This window comes from Mixophyes fleayi, chromosome 2, assembly GCF_038048845.1.
Source record: "Mixophyes fleayi isolate aMixFle1 chromosome 2, aMixFle1.hap1, whole genome shotgun sequence".
Classification (NCBI taxonomy): domain Eukaryota; kingdom Metazoa; phylum Chordata; class Amphibia; order Anura; family Limnodynastidae; genus Mixophyes; species Mixophyes fleayi.
The window spans coordinates 80,190,141-80,214,503 of record NC_134403.1 but is presented as its reverse complement, the minus strand read 5'-3'; the positions used below and the strand labels follow the sequence as shown (position 1 = coordinate 80,214,503).

Sequence of the window (24,363 nt, the reverse complement as noted above, 5' to 3'; positions counted from 1 at the left end):
GGCTTACCAGAGCAATGTAGATGGTAATAGGGTACTCTGGTAGCTGGGTGATCACGGAACATGAAATGATGGCCGATGAGATGCTCAGGAAAGTCTATGACTAGCAACACTGGTAAATAATGAGGTAATGATACACAAGGAACTGTATGGACAAGGACACGTGAAGGTAGTCAGTGGTCTGCGATAGCAAGTTGTACCACTGCTATAGTGAGGAGGAATGTCCAACAGAAACAAGGAGGTGATAAGAGTCAGCGGTCTGCGGGTAGCAAGTTGTACCGCTGTCTGAGTGAAGGAATGGAATCCAAGTGGAGGTATCCAGGTAGTCAGTGGTCTGCGGTAGCAAGTTGTACCACTGCTATGTGAGAGGATAATGGAACAGGTGATACCGGAAACAGGGATCAGTGGTCTGACATCAGCAAGTTGTACCACTGAATATATATGTGAGGAGGTGCACGGGGGAAGACTGCAACACAGGATATACACAGGCACCTTATACACGATCCACAGTAATATGCACAATATAGATATATATATATGTAAATGACTGATCAGGTCTGCAATCTAGAAAGTCTCTTGAAGTAGTCCAGCACAATGATAACACAGTCAATGATGGCAATAGACTCAGCGGATAGCAGACTCCAGAGAGAACCAAACACAGTCCAGCAAGATATGCAATACACAGCACAGTCAATGAGAAGTATGCATACCGTGGTTCAGCAGTAGCAGTCAGATGGGATTGCAGCGGTACCTGAGCGGCTGGAGACCGACTGGATAGGAAGTCCCTGGATAGGTGAAGCAGCGGTCTAGCAGGTGCAGCGCACAGGTGAGTAGACCGACAGGGACACGAATCCACAGGAGTCAGCAACACGTGGAACTGGACTCATAGGAAACCCAGGAGAATGGAGATGATCCAGCAGAGGGTAGTAGAAGAGATACAAATCCAATGCTGACAGGAGGGTAGAGACCAGTGGAACACGTGAAGGCGTGGAGAGTGGATCAGCAGGAGATGGACGATAGCGCTGACCACAGCGGCAGGACTCAGCGGCACACGGAGGTAACCAGTAGCAACCACAGGAACCAACAGCGATGGGAAACAGGAGTGCAGCGCAGGGCAGGAGCTGTAGATCACGAAGTGTAGCAGATGGTAATGAAAAGCGGCAGTCTCGAGGAAGTCACAGCAAAGATGAGATGAGAGTGTAGAGCACGGAGGCAGCGGATAGTAATCAGCTGGCAGTCACGATGTTGAACACAGGCGAGTTGCAAGCAGGAGACTGTAGTGCACAGAGGCAGCGGATAGTAGTCAGCTGGCAGTCACGATGTTGAACACAGGCGAGTTGCAAGCAGGAGACTGTAGTGCACAGAGGCAGCGGATAGTAGTCAGCTGGCAGTCACGATGTTGAACACAGGCGAGTTGCAAGCAGGAGACTGTAGTGCACGGCGGCAGCGGATAGAAATCAGCAAACAGACTTGATGAGAAGCAGGTGAGTGAGGTAAAAGCTGGAGTGCACGGAGGCAGCGGATAGCAATGAGCAAACAGTCACATAGATATAAAATAACGTTGAAGTGGTGTAGAAGACTGTAGTGCACGGAGGCAGCGGATAGGAATCAGCAAACAGTCATGATGATACAGTTGATGGTAGAAGTGGTATGGAACCACAGAAGTAGAAGTGGTTTGGAAACCACAGGAATCAGCAGCGCTGAATACACGAGTAATACAGGAACACCTTCAGAGACTCATGAGGAATGAGACTCCAAGATCAGGCAACGTGGTGGTGACCACAGGTGCTTAATATAGGGAGGTTGCCTGATCTGCCAATTAAGTTAAAGGAGTATACACTGAAGTATAGAAAAGGGCTGCGCATGCGCAGACCCTCAGGATGGCGGACGGCCACGGTTCCTAAATGTCCGGGAAGAGGCACTCACGGTCCGGTGAGTGACATACAGTCATGGCCAAAAGTTTTGAGATGGACACAAGTATTGGTTTTCGCAAAGTTTGCTGCTTCAGTGATTTTAGACCATTTTGTCAGATGTTCCTATAGTATACTAAAGTAAAATTACAAGCATTTCATAAGTGTCAAAGGCTTTTATTGACAATTGCTTTAAGTTTATGCAAAGGGTCAATATTTGCAGTGTTGACCCATCTTTTTGAAGACCTCTGCAATTCGCCCTGGCATGCTGTCAATCAACTTCTGGACCACATACTGACTGATGGCTGTCCATTCTTGCCTAATCAATGTTTGGAGTTTGTCAGAATCTGTGGGTTTTTGTTTGTCCACCTGCCTCTTGAGGATTGACGACAAGTTCTCAATGGGATTAAGGTCTGGGGAGTTTCCTTGCCATGGACCCAAAATTTCGGCATTTTCATCCCTGAGCCACTTAGTTATCACTTTTGCCTTATGGCAAGGTGCTCCATCATGCTGGAAAAGGCATTGTTCGTCATCAACTGTTCTTGGATGGTTGGGAGAAGTTGCTCTTGGAGGATGTTTTGGTACCATTCTTTATTCATGATTATGTTCTTAGGCAAAATTGTGAGTGAGCCCACTCTCTTGGCTGAGAAGCAACCCCACACATGAAAATTCATTGTCATGGCAAAGAGGGACTTTGAAATTAATTGCAATTCATCTGGTCACTCTTCATGACATTCTGGAATATATGCAAATTGCCATCATAAAAACTGAGGCAGCAGACTTTGTGAAAAATAATATTTGTGTTATTCTCAAAACGTTTGGCCATGACTGTAGGTGCACCAGAGTTCCTACTGGGCACTTTCCAAGGATTATCCTCATTCCACCCAACTCCTTCCCTTGGAATGTGCAAAATGCTGCTCCATAAACCTCCTTGCTTCAGCGAAATGTAGATGCACTTGTACATATTAAGGCGTACAGTAAGTCCATTACTGGATACCCACTACATAGCAGATGTTTTGCACTTTGTAAATAAAATTACCTCCATTGTGTGCAGATTAAATGAACATTTGTTCAAATAATCAGTACAGGCTCATACCTGGGGTACTTGTTGAGGTTCACTGAAACATCATTCTGAGAGAGAGCAAGTGACAGTGATCACAGCGGATTCAGTTCATAGCAGATTGACAATATGATGTTTTTCTACACAGCAACAAGCACAAGGCTGGACTATAGGCACTAATGTTAGTGATATCACAGATGTCATATTCTTGTAAATCATTATAGAACAAGTCTCCAGGTGTTGTGAAACTACAAGTCACATAATGCCCTGCCAGCTATTGGCTGGCTATCTACTGACAAAGCCTGCTGGGGCTTGTAGTTTCACAACACTTGGAGAACCACAGGTTGGCCACGTCAGATATAGAGCAAGTATGCAGGAATCACACAAGAGTATTAGGGTGAGCTAACGTACGGAATTTATCTTGAAGCTAAATCACATTTCTCTATGTCCAGGTATTGTCTCACTGGCAACTGTCGGGGTCTACTATCTCTTCTATGAGCAAATGGCTGCTGTCAGTGGCAGTCTTCCATATACAAATATTCATATACTAATACAAAACAAAATCCTTTCAAATGTGGCAGGCATGTGTAGATCACCCGGCCCTTCAGAAAGTATCCAATAGATCCTTGATGTCCCTATGTGACTGGTATCTGCATCTGTAGGACAGTCACTTAAATATGAGTAATTTATAGTGACTGTACTATGTCACACACAATATGTTAAGTTCTGGATTTTTTTAACATTTATTGTTCTCAGATAATACTATATTGCTTGGCCATTTCCATGTGAAACTCTGCTTTACTTAGCACTGTCTGACAATGAATGATATATGTTTCCATTCTCTACATTTACTTTCTCAATAAATGTATTTTCCATTTACAGACATCTAATAGCGTGCGCATTAGGAACATTCTACCCAGGGGAGGGCTGGAAGGAGGAGGACAATTTCCTCCTGCGTTGCAATTATTCTTAGGGATTAGGTTGACATATGTACATAATCAAAAGCATGATTATTGAAGGAACATAAGACTGCTGGCTACCTGAGCATACTGTAATTTAATCAGAGCCTTAACTTTAAATGTTAGCGTATGGGGCGAGAAGGCCCCCTTAGACTTCAGTTTTAACCAAATTAACCTAGAATATTCATAAACTGCGCCCCATTCAGCATTGCGTCCTGGGTGCTCACCCCTCTCGCACAGCCCTAGTTACAACCCTGAACTTAATAGTATTTTCCACCTTCAGATAACTTTAATTCATTAAGCCGTTAATGCAATTTTGAAGCTAAATAAATTAATTTTTACTGTGGAGTATTAGAGAATGGAAATAGAAGGGGACGGATGGAAGGAGCAGGCTTTACCATATTACAGATTAGTGATGTGAGGCTCCTGTCAAACTGATGCAGAAAAATTATGGTGCCAAATGCACTTCTATATGAAAAGAAGATCATGAATTCAACTTTCCCCTTTCCTCTGTGCTCTCTAGCCCCGTCTTTACTTCATCAGGCACATTTGTTTACAGAGACTCTCACCTTCAGAGCCAGTAGGCAGACAATGGATAGACATAACTTGTCAGCCCACCAAAATAAAATTACTATTGTTCAGGATTCCAAATAATTGGTTTAGTATAACTTGGACAATGTGGTCTGACCCAGAATTTGGAGTTATTTCAGGCCAAAATCGCTTTGATGGTAATAGGACCTCTACTCTACTCTACTGTTGGGTCAATATCATATTATTCCAACATATTTTTAATTTTCTTTCTTTATATATTAATTGCTTTCCTTACTTTTTTATCTGCTGTCTAATTGCTTGTAGGTGTTTTGAGTCTACCTTTTGGTTAGCAGTAATTCCTATAATGTCTATGAACAAAACAACTTAAAAACAAATAAACACAGAGAATTCATTAGATATGTTCTTCTTTTTGGACTAGTTTCACCAACCCATGCTCCACTGCAAGGAGCAGTTCTTCCACTAGCAGCTTGATCCCATACCAGAAGATGAATGTGGATAACGGTAAGGCCCAGATTTTGTATGTCATCCGCCTATTCCACATCCCTGTGCTGTCCAAGAAAGTGAAGGATCTAAAAGCATAGATAAATACAAGAGTAACAATGTGCTAACTGCTCACTGCCCCCCGCTGTACCCTCATTGTCACAGACCTCATGATGCAAACCTATGCTACCTCCCATACACTAAGTATATAAAATAAATAAATGCAGTATTTACATGAATATTGATAGTTTTTGTTATGCAGCATACAATCTAATGAAATAAGGAAGTCTGTCGCTCCTGCCATTATACCACCCTACTTCCAGCCATATGTGGCCTTTCCACAAATCCGGGCCTTCATACCCAATTTAAACAGGACACAGACTAGTTTAATATGAATTTATTCATTTATCATTAAAGGGCTATACATTACATTAAACCTGTGGTAGGATTAGACAGCTCAGTGTCATGCATAGTGAAACATTTTATTGATTTATCATTCCTACGTAAGGCTCTGATTCAGGCAGCTACTGACACACTTTGTGACCACTTTGTTTGTGGCATGGCAAATTTACTAAAACAAAACAAAATTATAGAACAAACATTGAAAACATTTTTTCTCTTTTTATTTATTTCCATCGTCACATAAAGAGTTCACATATCAATCTCATGGGCTCATCATTTTTATGACATTCTTTCCCATAGCACCTAATTATTGCAACCTATCTACTCTGCTATGGGTACTGGTAATGTGTCCTGATACAGCGGTTTGGGAATCAGTGACCTAGAGGACACATTTAAAATCAAGACTTCCACCCTCCTTTAATTTAGGAACAGAAACACTCCATATACTGGGCCTGATTCATTAAGGAAAGTAAGGCAACAAATGAGTAGGTTTTCACCTGGACAAAACCATGTTCCAATGCAGGGGGTGAAAAATAGTTTATCTTTTGCACATAAGATAAATACTGGCTGTTTTTTCATGTAGCACACAAATTGTCGGTAGCTTTATTTGTACACTGAAATTTAAAGTTGATCTAGAACATGCTCTACCCCAACTCTAAGTCTGCCACCACATTTTAAATTGCCCCCCCTCCAATGCAACATGGTTTTGCCAAGGTGCAAAGTTACTCATTTTTCTTTGCTTTACTTTAATAAATCAGACCCATTGTGTACTTTGCTTAAACATATCCTCATGCTCACCTTATCTCTTATCAAATTCATATGGTAAGACAAAGTTTAAGTAAGGTCTAAACCCATGGATGCTCTCCTAAATGCCAATAGCCAATCCCACTGCATTGCTGAAGGCCATGATCACCTTAGATTCCTGTATGTACAAAGACATTCTGAATACCCCAGCCTAAGTAGTAATAATACAGCCATTACAACAACTGTGGCTGGGTGGGGGCAGTTACTACCGCTCAGCTGAGCAGTTACTGCATACAGTAAAAAGATAAAAATGATAGGCTGCACAACAAAGTTCAAAAAGCAATAACATACTAACCTGAAACAAACAAAAAATATTCATATATCCCTCAACCCAGCCCTTGACATTTTTAAGGTTATATATTCCTTTTAATAGAAAATATTGTTTTATAAATGTAACAACTTCCTGTTCTGCATATTATATCTGGCAGTGAGGTTCATACAACTCTGTCACTACTATACATAGATTGATGTAATAGAAAACTGTTAATCATTCTCAAACAATATGTCATTTTTTCCTATTGTGTTCAGGTAATGCTACAGACATCAATGATAACAGGTGAGTCACAGGAATACAGTGTTGTGTAATATATGAGCTGTCATTCATACTGTATGTCACAGTATTATTGGTATGGGCTGTATTCAGCTGCTACTCCGAGCTAAGACGGATCCCCTGACATCAACAGGCAATAGCACATGGTTACTAGGGTTCACGTATTATTATTGTAATAATTATTTGTAAGCGTAACAGTGTTCCATGTAGCCGTAACAGGATATACATAAAACAGGGACATACAAGGTAGACAAAATTAATACTAAATTGAAAGCAAAAAGTATGGAGGACCCTGCTCATGAGAGCTTACATTCTATTTGGAGAAGGGCACAGCTGAAACAAGAGGATTGAGTGTGGCTCAGAGTGGAGAATGGGACATTTGTGAGGGTGCTTAGTGTGGGTAGTATAGAAGGAAGTAGAGTAAGCTGTAGTAAAGAGATGGGTATTCGGAGAGCGTTTAAAGGGCTGTGGGAGAGTCTGATCGTCCTGGTAGTGTGTAACAGCACGGGAGAAGTCTTGTAGGCAGGAGTTATAGGTGGTTACCAGAGAAGATGCACAGGTCAGACATACATCTAAGAAGAGATATATGACATTTGTATACAAAGGGGTCATCATTTTACTTACTGGTTGAATTATACCAGCGATACAAGGCAGAAAGGGGCATATTATTATAGATGACCACCTTGTATACAAATATCATATGCTCTTTCAACCCAAAGACCTAACTAGGAATTCCCTTTACTGTTAATCAAGACAGCTCAGTTTTCATTATTGATAAAGATTGAAGAGATAAATATCTAAGAAATGCGAAAATATTGATTATTTTAACAGGAACTACAGTGGTGCATGTTAGCAGCTGATAGCTGCTATCTTAACAGTAAATTTATACCAGTCACAAGGCTGCATTCATATTCTCTTTACTAATATTTAGCTAGTATATTTTACTTTTTTATTTTAGCATTCTAAATAATATTTAATGCATATCAATAAAGTTTACAAATATGTTTTATAAAAAAAAATAGACATTTGAGTGCCCCGTTAGACACATTTCTTCTTTCCCATCTCTATAATTACTATAAATGCATTCTATATTACTTGTATATCATGGTAGAAATATTGTTCCTTTCTGGAAACAGAGTAGTTGTTTAGGTTCTGTTGAACATTACGGTCCTATGTTTCCCATTTAATGTCCTACAGAAGTGACTTGCCATGTGGCTGCGAAGCTGATGACCAGTCCCAGTTATTTCCCCTCCATCAGGAGACCGCAGCCAGCTAATAACAGCGTTCACAAGATATCTCCTCTCACCTGCACTTCAAGGTAATTCCCGTAGAATACATGACCATACAAGACTTACATTTCCCTCTAAATGAAGCAGTAAATTAAAAAATGAAAGGGTCCCAAAAACACATTCACATAAGTTCCAGAAACACAAAAATATTTACTATAAATAAGCTTTCTGTGCTTATAATTATATTATCCCAATGTTGAAAGAGTAGTGTCAAATTATCTGATTGTATTATTTATACTTTCTAATCTAACTGAAGCACTGCAGCCCTTTCTGAAGCGATATGGCTATAAGCACCACCCCTTTGCACAGTGATGGGGACCTCACATCATTCTCACTTACATTGTCCCAACGGTGCCATGACCTCTCTTCTGTCCCTACGGTTGATGTGACTATATGAAGGTTCGGGCCACTGAAGAGCTAACAGCATCTGTCATCACAGGGACCCTGATAACACTATGAGCATCTCTCTGATCATTGCAATTCTCATAGCTTTGATTGAGCTTCAGGACCTCAACACAGTCATGTGGAGCTTCGGGACAGAATAGTAGGGATCATATTGCCAGTGACACACACTATGCTCTGGGTAGAGGAGAAGGGCCCTTGTAGCAGTCAATGTAGAAGACAGGTGCCACTAGTATGCCTGGATCTTCTGCTGTCACCGATAACCAATTGGTGGAGCTTAAAGGACCGTAACTATGGGGCCCCTCTTTCTCTATGCTCTATGGCCTGGTTGCAATTTCAACTCCTACAAACCCTGTTGTTATGATACTGCACTTTCTCCTTCATAAGGATTAATGGTAAAGTTCCTTCTGTTCACCACGGCGGCTTACATAGTCTTACAGTTGAAATCCAATTGTATGTTGATAATCATATTAGAAAACTTCTGATTACTAGTTGTCGTAGCCCATTGAAAGTAATAATTAATATTTTGATCATTACAAAGCAGATGCAATGGGTTACAACGACAATAAGGGAATGTTAGGAGAAATTGTTTTTTACAAGACAGGAAAAAATCTATGTACGAATAGCATACCCCTATATAAAGCAAACGTATTACAGGTTATTGGTTCATTTTGACATCCCATACTGATTATGTTGCTCTCTAGAGGGAGTATATAGCACCTCCGCAGGCTGTGGCAGGAAGAACGCCTCTGTTCCTATGTTTCCCCCTTTATCTCGCACTAATCTATTAATCTCTCTGCTTTGTCTTCCTTCTTTTTCACTTCCAGTTTCCGAAGGAACTGAAGCTTATTCCCAGCATGCTGCAAGTTAGCTTCCTGTGGCCTCTGCTGCCCAAACATTATCCTCCCTGTATGACTCTCGCTCAGTGTCTTTCTACTGTGCTCTGTTAACGTACTGTATACTAAGAGCTGCTAATGTTTATTCTATACCTTTGCAATGCACTCACTTATGTACCCACTTGTGTTTTAAACTCAATCCTCTAGAAAAAATTATTGTATATCTGTCGAATCACACACTGTGTCATTTACATGGGGTTAGTATTGTATCAGAAGGAGTGGAATAAAAGGTGACAATTAAAGTAAAGTAATGTTGTTTTTTCAGTGCTATGGCCTTGACAATATACTGGGATTACAAGTTTGGATGGATAGCTTAGTTAAAGGGAAATTTTCATTAAAATCTAACGTTTATCTGCTTAAAGATTCACCATACCCTATAAATGTCTGTTTCTCCTGTTCAAAAATAACACCAATGTACCATGCCAGCCTTCCACACAGAGTAGTTATCAAGGATATTACACTCTGGCTGCAGAGACGGCCTCTCTTCACTTTTTTGGGTCATTTGGAAAAAACAATTGTAGAAACAAATGCGGTGGTATTGTAAACAATAGGCCAATTATTTTGCAGCGCAGAAATCAAAAGAAAATATAAAAAGTTTATTTAATAAATTCCTTTATGGGAAAAATATATCAGCCCTTACAAGTAAAATGTAATCTATTTAATGAAACTTTCCCTTTAAGAGAGCATGATGCAATGCACTATTTTATCGCCATGTTAAATAGAGTACATCTGCATCTTGAATACAAAAATATTATTTATTTATTTTTATTTTTTGATTATACAATAATCAGGACAATTTACAATAAAGATACTTCAACTGTATTTTGTTCTTTAGCTTGTATTTTAATGTCATTTTGAAAATGTCAGCTCATGATATACAGATGATCAGAAGTAGTATTTGCAATTTATTTTTAGTATTGGCGCACCAGCTAAAATGGCTGAAACTTTGTACATGAAAAAATGGTCTGACAGCAAAACAGAACCAAAGTACTAACATTTCCTTTAGATGAAAAGTAATAAAAATGTCTACTTGGCTGCATAATTTTAAATGAAAGGTGCAGCTTTCATATGTGTAAACTTGAAAATGAATTGTTGTACAATTCACAAATATTAAAATAAAAAAGATAAAACATGGGGGCACCATTATGAGGGCTGAGGCAAGCCCAGGGGGTGTCCTAAAAGGATCCCAAAGTGGTGCACCCCCCATCTCAGGCTTTGCGCCCCACCCATGCTGCTTACCTTAGTAGACAGCAGGTGTAGGTAAGAAGTGGGGGCGACATCCTCTTGTTCCTCAGACTGGGAGAGTGGCGCAAGGAAGTGACATCATAGCCAAGTGCCGTACTCCCAGCTTAACGCTGACATGAAGGAGCAGCATCCAGCAGCTTCACTTTCAAGAAGCTACTGGCTGCTTCTGTTTCATTTCAGTATAGAGGTGCTGAGGGGGGGGGATTAAAAACACTATATGAGTATCCTTGTTTCAATTATTCAATGTTCTAGGTACCCCATAAGGTCACAGTACCCCCAAAGCCAACAGCATGCCCTCCCAGCCACTGGTAAATAGCATTCAATGGAACACTTTGTTCTAAATGCACTGCATTTCTGAATTTCATGGCAGGGATAGGGAAAACGAAAGACATAGTAAATTAATTCATATTTTACCGTCACACAGGAATGACATTGTGACTAGAGGAACCTGATTCATCAAGGCACATATCTGCCGATTTTGAGTGTATCGTACGCAAAATCACTCTGCGCATGTCCAGAACCGGGACATACGCCAGTACCCGCAGTCCTGTTTTGGGACAAAGTTTTGAAAATGTCACTCATCTCTAATAGAGATGAACTGAATACTGTGTGAGGTGTGTTTCTCCAGTTGCACAGGTCATGTGGACAAATGTGACAAATGCATGTCTGAGGTGAACAATTACTGCAAAAGTCTTTAATATGCCCCTAACTATGCCTGTGTGTGCCCTTTCTAAGCCAGAGCACACATCTTTGTACATAAGCTCATTGATAGGTGGAGGCTACACATAAGCAAAGATATGTGGTACCCCCATAAAAGGAGGTGTGTAGCGTAACACATATTGTGGTTTCTTCCTCTATTAGTACACGTTGTGTGAGAAAATTGCACCACTGAGAATAAACAAACAAATTCTAAACACTCCATTAGATGAATACCTCGGGGAGGCTCTGGTTTTCCATATACAATAATATATTGGGTGTTTCTTCTGGCACTGCAGGGCCTGTGCAATGACAACATGAATACAGAAAGTCATCTGAGGGAAAACTTTCCCATGAAAGCCAAATTGTATGTCATTACTTCTGTGCATTAGATTAGCCAATGTGTAAAGCTCTTAGGCGGAAGAGGAAGCTGAATATGTTTACAGGGGAGCGATTTATCCAGTGCTCACGTCTGGACCAATATACTGATGAACTGAAGCATTACTGGGAAGAAATACTCTTTACATTTGTGTATCAGCTATCAGTGACATTCGCAACAGTGGTGTCAACCATCAGAAAAACGTTACTTACCGTCCTTAAATATGTAATGAAAACTTTATCAATAGGAAACAATAGAGGTCTGAAAAATGTTTTCATAAAATGTAGAAGTAGCTGAATATGAGTTCAGGTTTGTTTCCAAATATACACATCATGAAGAAAAACACTTACAGTACTCTTGTAATAAAACTGACAGAAATAATACAAAGAATAAAATACATAAATAATACACAGAACGGACAATTGTCTCAAACTTTCAAAATACTGGGTGTCTTTTTCTATCTGGAACGTTTCTTCACAGAAAATACACCAGTCATTTTCCAGGCTATCACTTCTTGCCAGATGCCCACAGAAAATCTAATAGCCACCTACATGCTGTTTCTTTCTGCTTGATAACAATGGAAGTTTTAGAAGAGAGCAATAGCATGGTGTGTGTGATCTGCAGACAGTATACCTAACACCCATCAATGGACAAAAACAGACACACCTCTTGTGAAGCATACTCCACAGTCTTTATTCATACCTACAAACTTTAGAGCTTATCCACTAGGACAAAGAATGTGCACTGGGGGCGTAGCCTTCCATGTTGGGGCGTGTACTTGCCATGCCAGGGTCATGTCCCCCTATAGGCGTGAACAGTGTGTTAGATACGACAGGCTAGCTCAAACCACCCTCCGTCCCCTGAAGAAGAGCAGGAAGCCACACACACAAGTAGAAGTAACTGGTACTGTTGAGAAGTATGTTTATTCAGTGTTCTCAATAGGTAATGTCAACCACACATTGTACACATAAGCACATGTCAATAGACAGATTGTATGAAATATGGATGTTTGGCACCTGAGACAAGATGCCACATATTTTCCGGATTCATGGGCCTGTTGAGTCAACTAAAAAATGATTGCACAGAATAGTGGTCATCTTCAAACCACATTTACCAACATGTCCAATAATGATTAATCAGATTATTATTATGAATGTTGGTTACTTTGGAACTACAAATAATAGAGATAATGGCCTGATATCATGGAGTATGGCCAGGATAAGATGGACTGTAGCTATCATATATGTCACTCAACCAGTGGTTAGATGTCACCTAGACTCAGCCTTTGTTTACTGTAGGTGTGAGTTACCTGACTCACAGAAGGGCAGAAACTGAAGCTGATAAATGATCAGTGGGTCCCCGCACATGCAGGTGTTTCTCTGTAGTTAGTGGGACACAGGCAATGTCACTTTGTAATGCAGTGTAAAAGTCACAATAATTTGGGCCCCAGACCATCTCTATGATAAACTGAACTTTTATTTACACTCTTCTTCCTCCAGCACGATAATCATAATGGTTGCAGCAATAAAGAAAAATATATACAGCTCCTCACTCTCTCCAGCACAGTTCTTAATGTTATCCAGATGTTAAATAACATAATTTACATGTCTCTTGCACTCCATACTCACTGCAGATCACCCTCCTCTGCGGGGATGATGTCTCCTGTGCTCTGACACGTCTCTCTGGGTACTCTCAGCCTCAGGATCTGACACTACAGCTACCTTGCCTCTTGTAGCAGCCCTCACTCCAGGGCCTCTTCTATGCGAAGTGTCCCCCTCTTCCTTGGGTTCTCTATAGTGGCATGCAGTGGCGGATCCAGGGGGGGGGGGCGATTCGGCACATTGTAATGTATCCAAGTAATACAAAACGGACTGATTTTTCAATACCAAAATGCAGTGGAACAAGCAGTGTCCTTACAGATGTCTTTCAGATGCTAGATGCCACACACAAAGTTGAAATGTAGGCTGATGTTGGCCACCAACAACACACAAGTGGATGGATCAGTGTGTGCCCCAGAGAGGGTTACCATATAATGCCACAGAAAAGTTCCAGACCAGCAGTTCTAATGCATACATCCTCAAGGTGAGACACAACCGAAAACTTGTTACGTGTGGGGATGCCTCAAGGTTGGACAGGCCCTGGATGTAGAAACCAAAAAGCTATGATGCTGAGGCTGATAAAAGTGGATTTTAGGATGATCAAAAGACAGCAAACATTTGGTGCTTGTTTAGATGACCTCTTTAGTATAGAAGTAAACAAAAGACAGAAGTAAAGCACAATCATAATGCTTAATGCACTGATCCCTGTGTTATTTCTCGTGTTCACTGGCGTGGACTCTATAGGAAATGGTGCCTATGGCATCCATTTGAAATAGATAAATAATTATGGATAGCGACATTTTTAAATAAGTAATTTCTATAATAATGGAATTACAAGGTCATCTATGTTGCTAGGGTTGCAATATCTGCCATTTACAATTTGACACATATACACTACAAATATTGCATGGCTGCATTGCATTTACTTCAGATGCTTGCTGTCTGCATTCAGTTGTTACTATGCACAACAACGCACAAACATTATAAGTTATGTCTTTTTAAAACAGCTGACTTTACAATCCTACTTGCAGCAGTGACATCTGTTGCCTAGTAAAACATGTGCCACTGTATACAATGGGCCTCTACACCTGAGCTCAGCCAAAAGCTGTAACCAGTTTTTACTAGGGACCACCACAGCTTTTTGGATGGAAGTATAAAATATAAAAGACTAGGGCTGAAAAACTATGATGCCACTAAGAAAACAAAGTGCTTTAGTGTAAAGTGCCTTACTCTGTGCAAAAGGTGGCTAGGACAGCACCAGGGGCACTTAGCACCTCAGCCTTCAAGAGACCAACCTCTTGGTCAGAGGTCCACATGATAGCCCATCATCTACAGGATGTGCCTTTATGCCCCACTCCATACATGGGCATATACACCTGAGCTTAGACAAAAGCCATAACCATTTTTTACTAGGGGTCACCACAAGATAGTGATGGACTTCACTGTAGGAAAAACAGAGGTTGCAACCCCAGGGCTATTCTTGCTATGTAGACAGGAAAAGGATTAGATACCATTTGAGAATGGGGCAAAAACAGATTACTTATCCAAGGTCAGGCACAGATAGCTCAAGTTCATAAATGGAAAACAAAACCAAGAGTTAGGGTGACAGGCAAACAAAACTGGTCAAAAGAGATCTGGGTCAGTACACTGTAATAGAGTAATATAGCAGTGACGCTGGCTGCTCCCAAGAAAGGATCACTTGACAGGGGCAGCTATCAGAGACACACCACATCTGACCAAGCCGCTTAGTTCTGCAAGGATGAGGGTTGTTGGGTTGGAGAGAGTAGAATCGTGATGGCTGAAGCTGAAGTCGATTAATAGGCAAACAAACAAAGCCCTTTGAAGTACCAATAGAGAGATGCAAATCCAAACTTTACAGTGTTGTATCATCCACGTGTTGTATCATCACCAAGAAAAGTATACAGTGGGCCTAAAAACGATTCCGGCATTGAGTGTTTTGAAGATATTGCCGCTTCTTGTGATCAGGAGTAATGATATTACAATATGGTGTGTGGAAAGACTATTCCACTGCTTTTAAGCCAGGAATCCCTGATCTCCAAGTGAGTAAATATTTTTAGCACAAGAGATTTTTTGGGAGAAGAATCCCCAAGGGGAATTCTTACCAACTTTGTTGTCCTGGGACAGTACTACTCCTACTCTGACTGATAAAGGCTTAAAACTTCAAATGGTGTTGTAATACTGGAGAGAAATAAAAGCAGTGATCCCTTTCTTGGTGAGAGCAGTTATGGGAGCAATCACAGAACAGCAGTTTTAATGAATTGGCACTAATCGCTAGCAAAGCCAAGATTTGAAGACCCACAGGCTGAAGCCAATTGTAGTTAGCAGAAGTAGCAGAAACCTTAACTGGATCCAAAGATGACAATAATGTACCATAAGAACCTGGGATTGCTCAAATATATATACATTATAGGAACATTATCCCATATGATTTATGTGACTTATGTATCATGTTTCCTAAGTGCCATGTGACTTATGTTTCGTGTGATTTCATGAGCAGGTGATTTGTATGCAAGATGCCCCTATTTAAAATGCAGGACTCTTAGTGCCTCTGAGCAGCTGAAAGGAGAAATCTGGATTGGACTTATTCAACGCAACACTGATATGTTGGTTTACAATTACAAAATGCAATAAAAATGTATAATAACATTAGCCAGGAAAGCAATGTGAATTACTCTAATGGACTTGTTTTGTAGACTTAGGTTAGACCTGATATTATTGGGCATCCTGTGTGGGGTCCATCGTCTGCATGCACCTTTGGTAACTCGGGTGGTTCAGGTGAGTGACACTGCTGTCTATTTGTGGATGGAAGTTTTCATTAATGCTTCCAATTGAGATATATAAAATGAGCACCACTGTTTTTTAATACTGTCTATAAACTGGCTGCTAATCTATTTCAGCACATTCAAGATGCAAGACACTACATAAGTCATAAGAAATTTTATTTACCTTATCTTAATAATTAATATAATTATTTTAATTGATAAAGCTGTATATGAAAATCATAAATATCATTTATCAAAGACTGCAAGTATGTCTCCATTCCAAATATTTATATATAACCTTTTGGATCTTGTGACTTGGTGATTCATACATTTTTTCTTTTATTTCTTTTACTAGAGATTACTAATAGTAGATACTCCTCAGGGAATGGAATGGCTACTTATGGCTATATGCATTTTATCTCACACATATGGAAACTTTTACATTTGCAGTATGTAAAAAACCATGGAACAGACCGCAATACATACTAAAGTAATTACTACTTATTCTAAATTATTTATCAAGTATCTTTGTCTCTTCATGTGCCAAGTGGATTTGAGTGTACAATTTCACACCCACCATGTCACAGTCGTCTGTTACTCCAAAGTCACATTAATTACCCAGCTAACATGTCACACCCATTTCATCACCAACAGCTGAGATCAGTGGCCTTATAGGTATATAGGTAGAGGGAGCTTGCCGCAAGCGTCAGTCTCTATTCTATAATGATAGAAAACACCAGTCACTACTCTAAACTGGTACAAAATTACCTAATAGAAGGAGTAGCAGTCTAAATTGAGATACAAAGGAAGGAAGTGGTCATCACACAGAAGTCAATGTAAATATAATACCATAAGTACTTCTTATATACATTTACCCAGACAAGTTATAGTACATAATACTGTATTTCTCTGCCGCAATGTGATTATCATAAATGTAGACTTTATCATCTCAATAATGTTTAGTTATTTCCAACCATTCTTTGGACATGTGATATGTTAATCAAAATGTTCACATTAAAAAGTGGCTTCTTCTTACTATATTAGGTCTAAACATACATATTTCAACTGATACCTGAGCGCTTTAGTTTAGACAGTACAACAATGTCTACTGTTCAGTGCTGTAATATTGTTTAACTTGGTTTCTTTGAGTAACAGTCACTTCTATGCAGCATTCGGACTGTCTGGTCTGCACTTCAAACTCCATTATGTGTTTCCTTTTCTGCAGCTGTTAGGTCTGCAATTTATAGCCACAATTGTTTCACAAAGTGCTGTTGGTTGCCTTACCGCCACTAGGACTGCATTTTGAAAAGATACAAAGCTAGAAAACTGCTACAGATTTTAATCAACATATCAGGTCAGAGCCCACACTAGGGACTAGGTGAGTTTGGTCAAACCACATTCCCTTAATGCTTGATATGGTTACCGGTACTCTGTTGTACATGACCGGTACTCTGTTGTGCATGAGCCCAAGGTAGTCACTATTACAATTGAAAGTAAACCAGAACACTAGACAATGATAGTATTCAGGGTAGTCTAGTCACAGAACTGTACAGAATAACAATCCAGAGGCTAGGAAATAAGGGCCAATATCAGGCAGATAGTGAGGTACAAACTCAGATTCCACACAGGGATAGTCAAAGTTTAAAGCCGCAAGTTAAGACATATAGCATTTTAGGCACGAAATCAGCACAATCAAAACTCAGAATTCAGCAGTAATTATCACACCAAGGTAACCACAATGCGAATGTATCACAGACAATGTTACAACTCCAGACCTGGTTACATAGGTGATGCAGTTGACTAAGACGTGTCTTCTGCAGAATTCTAACAATAGCCATCCCTTTAAGAGAGATCCTGAAGATGGGGTAAAGTGCAAATGTGGAGGAAACAGGGCACCACGAATTGCGTCAATTTGGCCCCACCCCATAAGATGTGCGGACGGGCCAAAATGAGGTGATTCACAGTGCATCGTGTATTGGAGGCTTCCATCCTTTCCATGGAAATAGGAAGTGGGCAGGAAGGGGGAGAATGCCCTGCTCTCCCAGGAGTCCGGGAGACCTATCCGGAATCCTGGAGTCTCCTGGACATTCCAGGGGGTTGGCCACGTATGACTAAAACACAAGTAGGGTTACATATGTTGGAAGACATATGAGTATTTTAACTTGTTTTAGTAAAGAGTAATGAAAAAGATGATTTTAAATAAATTGGGTTATTGATTTCAAGAGTTTCATATGGATCGATCTATCGATTCATCAGTCTATTGATCTAGGACTCAATTTGGCTGCAAGAAGATGTAAATTGAATTTTTGTGCAAAATGTGTAATCTACAAGTTAAACATTGAGATTTATCTGCAAATTTGTGAAAATACTGTTTTTCTTAAGTTCTTTTGTATATTGGTCAATTTGGGACACATGACAAAGCATAGACTCTTCTTCAATATGCCGAAATACACAGTAGAAAGGTGAAGTTCATATAAGTAAGTAAAGTAAATGTTTCCAAAGAAGACTAATTAACTATTAGATTAATGTTCAGAGACATGGGGGTAAATGTATCAAGCTGCGAGTTTCCGGTAGGTTTGAAAAGTGGAGATGTTGCTTATGACAACCAGATTCTAGTTATCATTTATTTAGCACATTCTACAAAATGATAGCTAGAATCGGATCCCCAGTTCAAACCTGATGGAAACTTGCAGCTTGATACATTTATCCCATAACATATTAAGTACTTTTCAAAAGATTGATTCATTCTCTCAAGCATTAGTTTGGGATGGTAAACAGATAACAAACATAAATTGATACTGATATTGTTGAAAAATGGTGTACTGCATACCCTGAAAGGACACAATGTTTACTGGAATTAAGGAAATTAAAATAATATACAGCTAGCATATAAAAATATATGTGTATTAGTAACAACAATTGCTTACATATTTGTACTCTTCTTCCTTCTAGATATATAGTAATGTAGTGTTGTTTATACAAACATATAGTCCTACTTCATATATATATAGTATTATCTAATACAGGCATGTCAAACTCAAAACCTCAATTGGGCCAAATAATCAAAGTCTAAGATTGTGTGGGCGGCAAGAAAATAAAAAAGTCTCATATGCAATTTTGTAAGGTTTATCACTAAGAAAAAACAAAAATAAAATGTAATGTTTTTCTTCCCAATGCTTGACACTGTGCCCTCCATGCTGCTTTTGCTCCCCTTCACCTGTCTCACGTTTCGCACTGTGCCCTCCATTATGCTACTTTTGCTCCCTTTCACTTGTCTCCCGTTTCACACTGTGCCCTCCATGCTGCTTTTGGTCCCCTTCACCTGTCTCACGTTTCACACTGTGCCCTCCATGCTGCTTTTGGTCCCCTTCACCTGTCTCCCGTTTTGCACTGTGCCCTCCATTATGCTGCTTTTGCTCCCTTTCACTTGTCTCCCATTTCACACTGTGCCCTCCATGCTGCATTTGGTCCCCTTCACCTGTCTCCCGTTTTGCACTGTGCCCTCAATGCTGCTTTTGCTCCCCTTCACCTGTCTCCCGTTTCACACTGTGCCCTCCATGCTGCTTTTGCTCCCCTTGACCTGTCTCCCATTTCACTGTGCCCTCCATGCTGCTTTTGCTCCCCTTGACCTGTCTCCTGTTTCACACTGTGCCCTCCATGCTGCTTTTGCTCCCCTTGACCTGTCTCCCATTTAACACTGTGCCCTCCATGCTGCTTTTGGTCCCCTTCACCTGTCTCCCTTTTCACACTGTGCCTTCCCTTATGCTGCTTTTGCTCCCCTTCACCTGTCTCCCGTTTCACACTGTGCCCTCTAGGTTGCTTTTGCTCCCCTTCACCTGTATGTGGTTTCACACTGTGCCATCAATGCTGCTTTTGCTCCCCTTCACTTTCCTTTCTATTGCCTTTTCTTCTCTTGTTTTCTTCTCTACTTGTAGCTGCTTTCTGTGCACTCCTCACTGCAAATGTCAGACGTGATGACGTCACGCCCAACACTCAGTGCGAAGGGAGAAAACGAGGAGGGTGCTGGACGCCACTGTATCAGATATTTTTTTATTTTTCACCTGTCTCCCGTTTCACACGGTGCCCTCCATGCTGCTTTTGCCCCTTTTCACCTGTTTCCCATTTGATACTGTGCCCTCCATGCTGCTTTTGATCTCCTTTACTTGTCTCCCATCTCACACTGCACCCTCCATGCTGCATGTGCTATATGATACAATACTTGTTATATTAAATATGTTTAATAAAAATAGCATATTAATACTGACCTAACCAAATACATTATATCCAGTTATGCCCATAAATAGTTGCCAACAGTCCCTAATTTCCAGGGATAGACCCAGGTTGTAAAGATTTGTCCATTTTCATTATTTACTAAAAGCATTGTGATATCCCTACTATCTATACTTATGTTCTGGACTTTAGAAGTTAACATTTATTTAACAGGGTTATTTAAAATGTAAAAGGTTACTATTATTACAATCAGTAAACATTAAATGATGGGAAATGTAGTGCTCCAAAGTCTGTTGACACTGTATTGCACATAACCTGTGTGGGTACACAGCTCAGCAGCTAAGTGTATTTTAAAATGTTTCAATTGTGCTCAGACATTATAGAGCCGACCACAGGGTGGACATGGGGACATATGTCAGGGGGCCCAGAAATATGCTACCGGCATTTTATAATGCTATAACCGAAGACCCGTGTGTTATGACTGCTTTGTCATGGTGCCAGTCATGCAGAAGATCACTGCATCACCCCACCACCGACAGTTCTGATACGTAATATAGATCATATTAATTTTTTTACAGCACAGTAAAAAGAGGATTTTAGTACTGACGTTAAATCTCTTTCTCCGAGCACATCTGGGGGACACTGCTACCTTGGGGGTTGTCTGAGGGCGTTGGAGTTGGCACTTAAAACAGTTAAGAACTAAACTTGCTGCTGACTCCTCCCCTCTGCAATCCCATCCACCTCAGTTAATACTAAAGTCCCAAGAAAAAATTGGGCAAGTCTAACTAACTAAAATAACAGCAAAAGGGTGCAGTGTCCTCCAGATGGACTCGGAGAAAGAGATTTAACGTAAGTACAAAAATCCTCTTTTCTCCATCATCCATTCTGGGGGACACTGCTACCTTGGGGACCTTCTAAAGTAGCCCCTCTAAGGGTGGGAATTAATTGGTCTACCTGTTTGTAATACATTTTTGCCAAAATTGGCGTCCGAAGACGCAAAAATGTTGAATTTGTAAAACCGAGTAAAAGTATGGACAGAAGACCAGGTAGCTGCCCTACACAGTTGATCTGCAGAAGCCCCATGACGAGCAGTCCAAGATGCTCCCACCGCACGGGTAGAGTGTGCCGTGACAACTCTAGGCACAGGCCGGTTCAGACTCATATAGGCATGCCTAATGACAGACTTAATCCAGCGAGCAATTGTCTGTTTGGAAGCTGGCCATCCTCTCTTTGAGGAGTCGTAAAGCACGAAAAGAGAATCAGTTCTTCGACAAACAGAAATCCTTTCCACGTATACTTTTAAAGCTTTGACCACATCCAGACTTATTGCCAAAGAAGGAGAAGAGGACCCAGGAGAGGACTCTTCTTCCTTAAAAGCTGGAACCACTATTTCTTGATTCATATGGAAACTTGAAACCACCTTTGGGAAAAAAGACGGAATTTTTCTGAGACCACTCTGTCCTCATGGAAAATTAAGTAAGGAACTCTACAAGATAAGGCTCCTAATTCAGATACTCTTCTAGCTGAAGCGATGGCTAAGAGAAAAACAACTTTCCATGTCGCAAATCTGATGTCAGCCGATTCCAGAGGCTATATGCCAGTTTGAAATCCCAATTCATTGACATTACATCCACTGCTACTGCTAAGGGATCTCTGGATCTGCACTTTTTTGTTCCTCCCTGACGATTTACATATGCCACTGCCGTGGCATTGTCTGACTGTAGACGGACCAGTTTTCATTGAAGGAAGGATTGCGCTCCTTGAAGGCCCAGTAACATGGCTCGTAATTCCAGATGTTGATTGGAAGAAGAGCCTCCCTGCTGGACCAAAGTCCATGTAGTCGGAGATGGAGAACTACTCCTCCCCATCCTTGTAGACTTGCATCTGTAGTCACTATGACCCAGTTTAATAGAACAATAGAACAAAGGATCTGCCTGTCCTTAGATGATCCCGAACAAGCCACCAACCCAGAGAATCGCAAATCTTTTTGGAAAGATGAATTCTCCGAGATTCCAGATGTAGGTGTGATCCTTACCACTGACCTAAAAGATTCCACTGGAAGGCCCGAGAGTGGAATCGACCATAGGGAAGAGTTTCAAATGCTGACACCATCAATCCTAGAATCCGCATGCCCAATTTCATTGAAGGGCGAGGATGGTTCAGGAGTAACTGAACAGAGTTCTGAATTGAGTAAATCTTTTGCTCTGGAAGAAAAATCTTTTGAATAGACGTGTCCATCAAAGGTCCCAGGAAGACCATTCTCTGAGAGGGCTGTAGATGAGACTTTTGAAAATTGATTATCCATCCGTGTTGTTGCAGAAAAGTCAGGGACAAGGTAAGATGTTGAGACAGAAGCTGATACGATGGAGGCTTTATTAGCAAATCGTCCAGATATGGGATTACATTTATTCCTTCAGCACGTAACCCCGCCGGCATTACTGACATAATTTTTGTGAAAACCCTGGGGGCGGTGGAAAGACCGAACGGAAGAGCCCGAAATTGAAAATGAGAGATCCCTATCGAAAATCAAAGAAGAGACTGATGTCCCTCCCAAATAGGGACATGTAGGTATGCGTTATTAAAGTAATTCTATCGTTTTCAAATAAGCATTGCATAGGCGATTGTATTGTGTTTCTAACGCACAAAGTAATTTATTTTAGCAGATGTAAAAAGTTAACAGTTCAATACATTATTATAATATAATCAATAGTACAGTACAGCCAATACCAAAAGATACTTATTAAAGGTGTTACATCAAGGCAGGAAAGTATAAAAACACTGAATACATTACATCTTCCTTAGAGGTTTCACTCAGATTCAATGAATGCAGCCATGCCATCACATTTCTCTGCTTCCAAGAGAGAGAGAGAGAGAGCCAGAGAGAAAAAGCTTTGGCTGATAAAGAAACTTTATAGTATCTGGTTTCAGTATAGAACATGTTTCCATTGGTTTAGGGTTCAGGACAGTCTAATGTAAATCAGGTCTTAGGTCAGTTCAAAGGATTTCTCTGGGAAGAGGGGATCACCTTCCCCCAACAGCTGAAAACATGTGCTTCTCAAGGAAACTGACCCAAACCAGTTCTAAAGCAACTTAAAACACAATGTCATTTTGATTATTCAATCTTTTATCTTCCATAACTATTGATTGCAGGAAGCGATCACAAAGCCGAAATTATAAGATGAGAGATGGTAATGTGCAGATCAAAATATCAGACATGACACTTTTCCTATAACCTTAACCTTAAATAACACTGAAGTGTACATATAATCATAATATATAAACTAATAATAAACTAAATACTATCTGCTCATAAATTACAGTGTAACGGAACCAACATGAATATGAATTATATAAATAACTAAATGTTGTAATGCGAGTATGTGTGTGCGTATTTTACCATGCGATCGCACCATGCCACGTGTTACGTGGCGGACGGATCTGTGTTACGTGGCGTACGGATCACAATCGCACGGCAAAACAATATTAACCAATATACTTTCGTTCATCCAATTATACGACTTCGACAGCGTCTTGAATGTCTATAGATGCAAGAAACTCCAGATGTTCCAAACCGTTTATCACCGAGCGGATTGATTCCATACGGAATTTGGTTACCCAAAGGTGAAGATTTAGATTTTTGAGGTTCAGAATCGGCCGATACGAACCGTCTTGTTTTGGAACCAAGAATAGGTTTGAGTAAAACCCCTTGCCTCTTTGACTTTCATGAACCTTGCAAATATCGCCGGTGGAAAGAAGAGAAGCGATCGATTGTAACATCGCATTTCTCTTGATGCAATCTTGAGGCAACTGAGTCTGGAAAAACCGTTGGGGGGTAGGGCCAATAATGTCTAGGAAATAACCTCTGGAAATTATTTCCAATATTCAAACATCCTTGGTGGAAGCTGTCCACTGATCTTTGAATAATTAAAGTCGACCCCCCATCCCCGCAGCCGCTAGGAGAGGGGGAATCACTTAATGCGGAAGGCTTATCTGATATCTTGGACGGTGGACGCCTCTTACAGTAAGAACACCTTCCTTTCTGAGATTGACCTCTAAGAGCGATTGGCTTACCCCTAATGGAGGACTGTCCTCTTGAAATTGAGCTACCACGAAAGGGCTGCCGAAAGGAAC

General features: G+C 40.5%; 1 protein-coding gene across 2 annotated transcripts in view; it reads left to right on the top strand.

Annotated features, from left to right (window-relative positions):
• Positions 1-10,123, top strand: part of KIF5A (kinesin family member 5A) — a 125,530-nt gene extending 115,407 nt beyond the window's left edge. For both annotated transcript variants that reach the window (XM_075199366.1, XM_075199365.1), the window contains 4 exons: positions 4,897-4,979; positions 6,693-6,720; positions 7,912-8,032; positions 9,233-10,123. In XM_075199366.1, the coding sequence (XP_075055467.1) occupies positions 4,897-4,979; positions 6,693-6,720; positions 7,912-7,990 (190 nt within the window). In that variant the 3' untranslated portion in view covers positions 7,991-8,032; positions 9,233-10,123. The remainder of the gene's footprint in view (positions 1-4,896; positions 4,980-6,692; positions 6,721-7,911; positions 8,033-9,232) is intronic.
• The last annotated feature ends 14,240 nt before the right edge of the window (positions 10,124-24,363 follow it).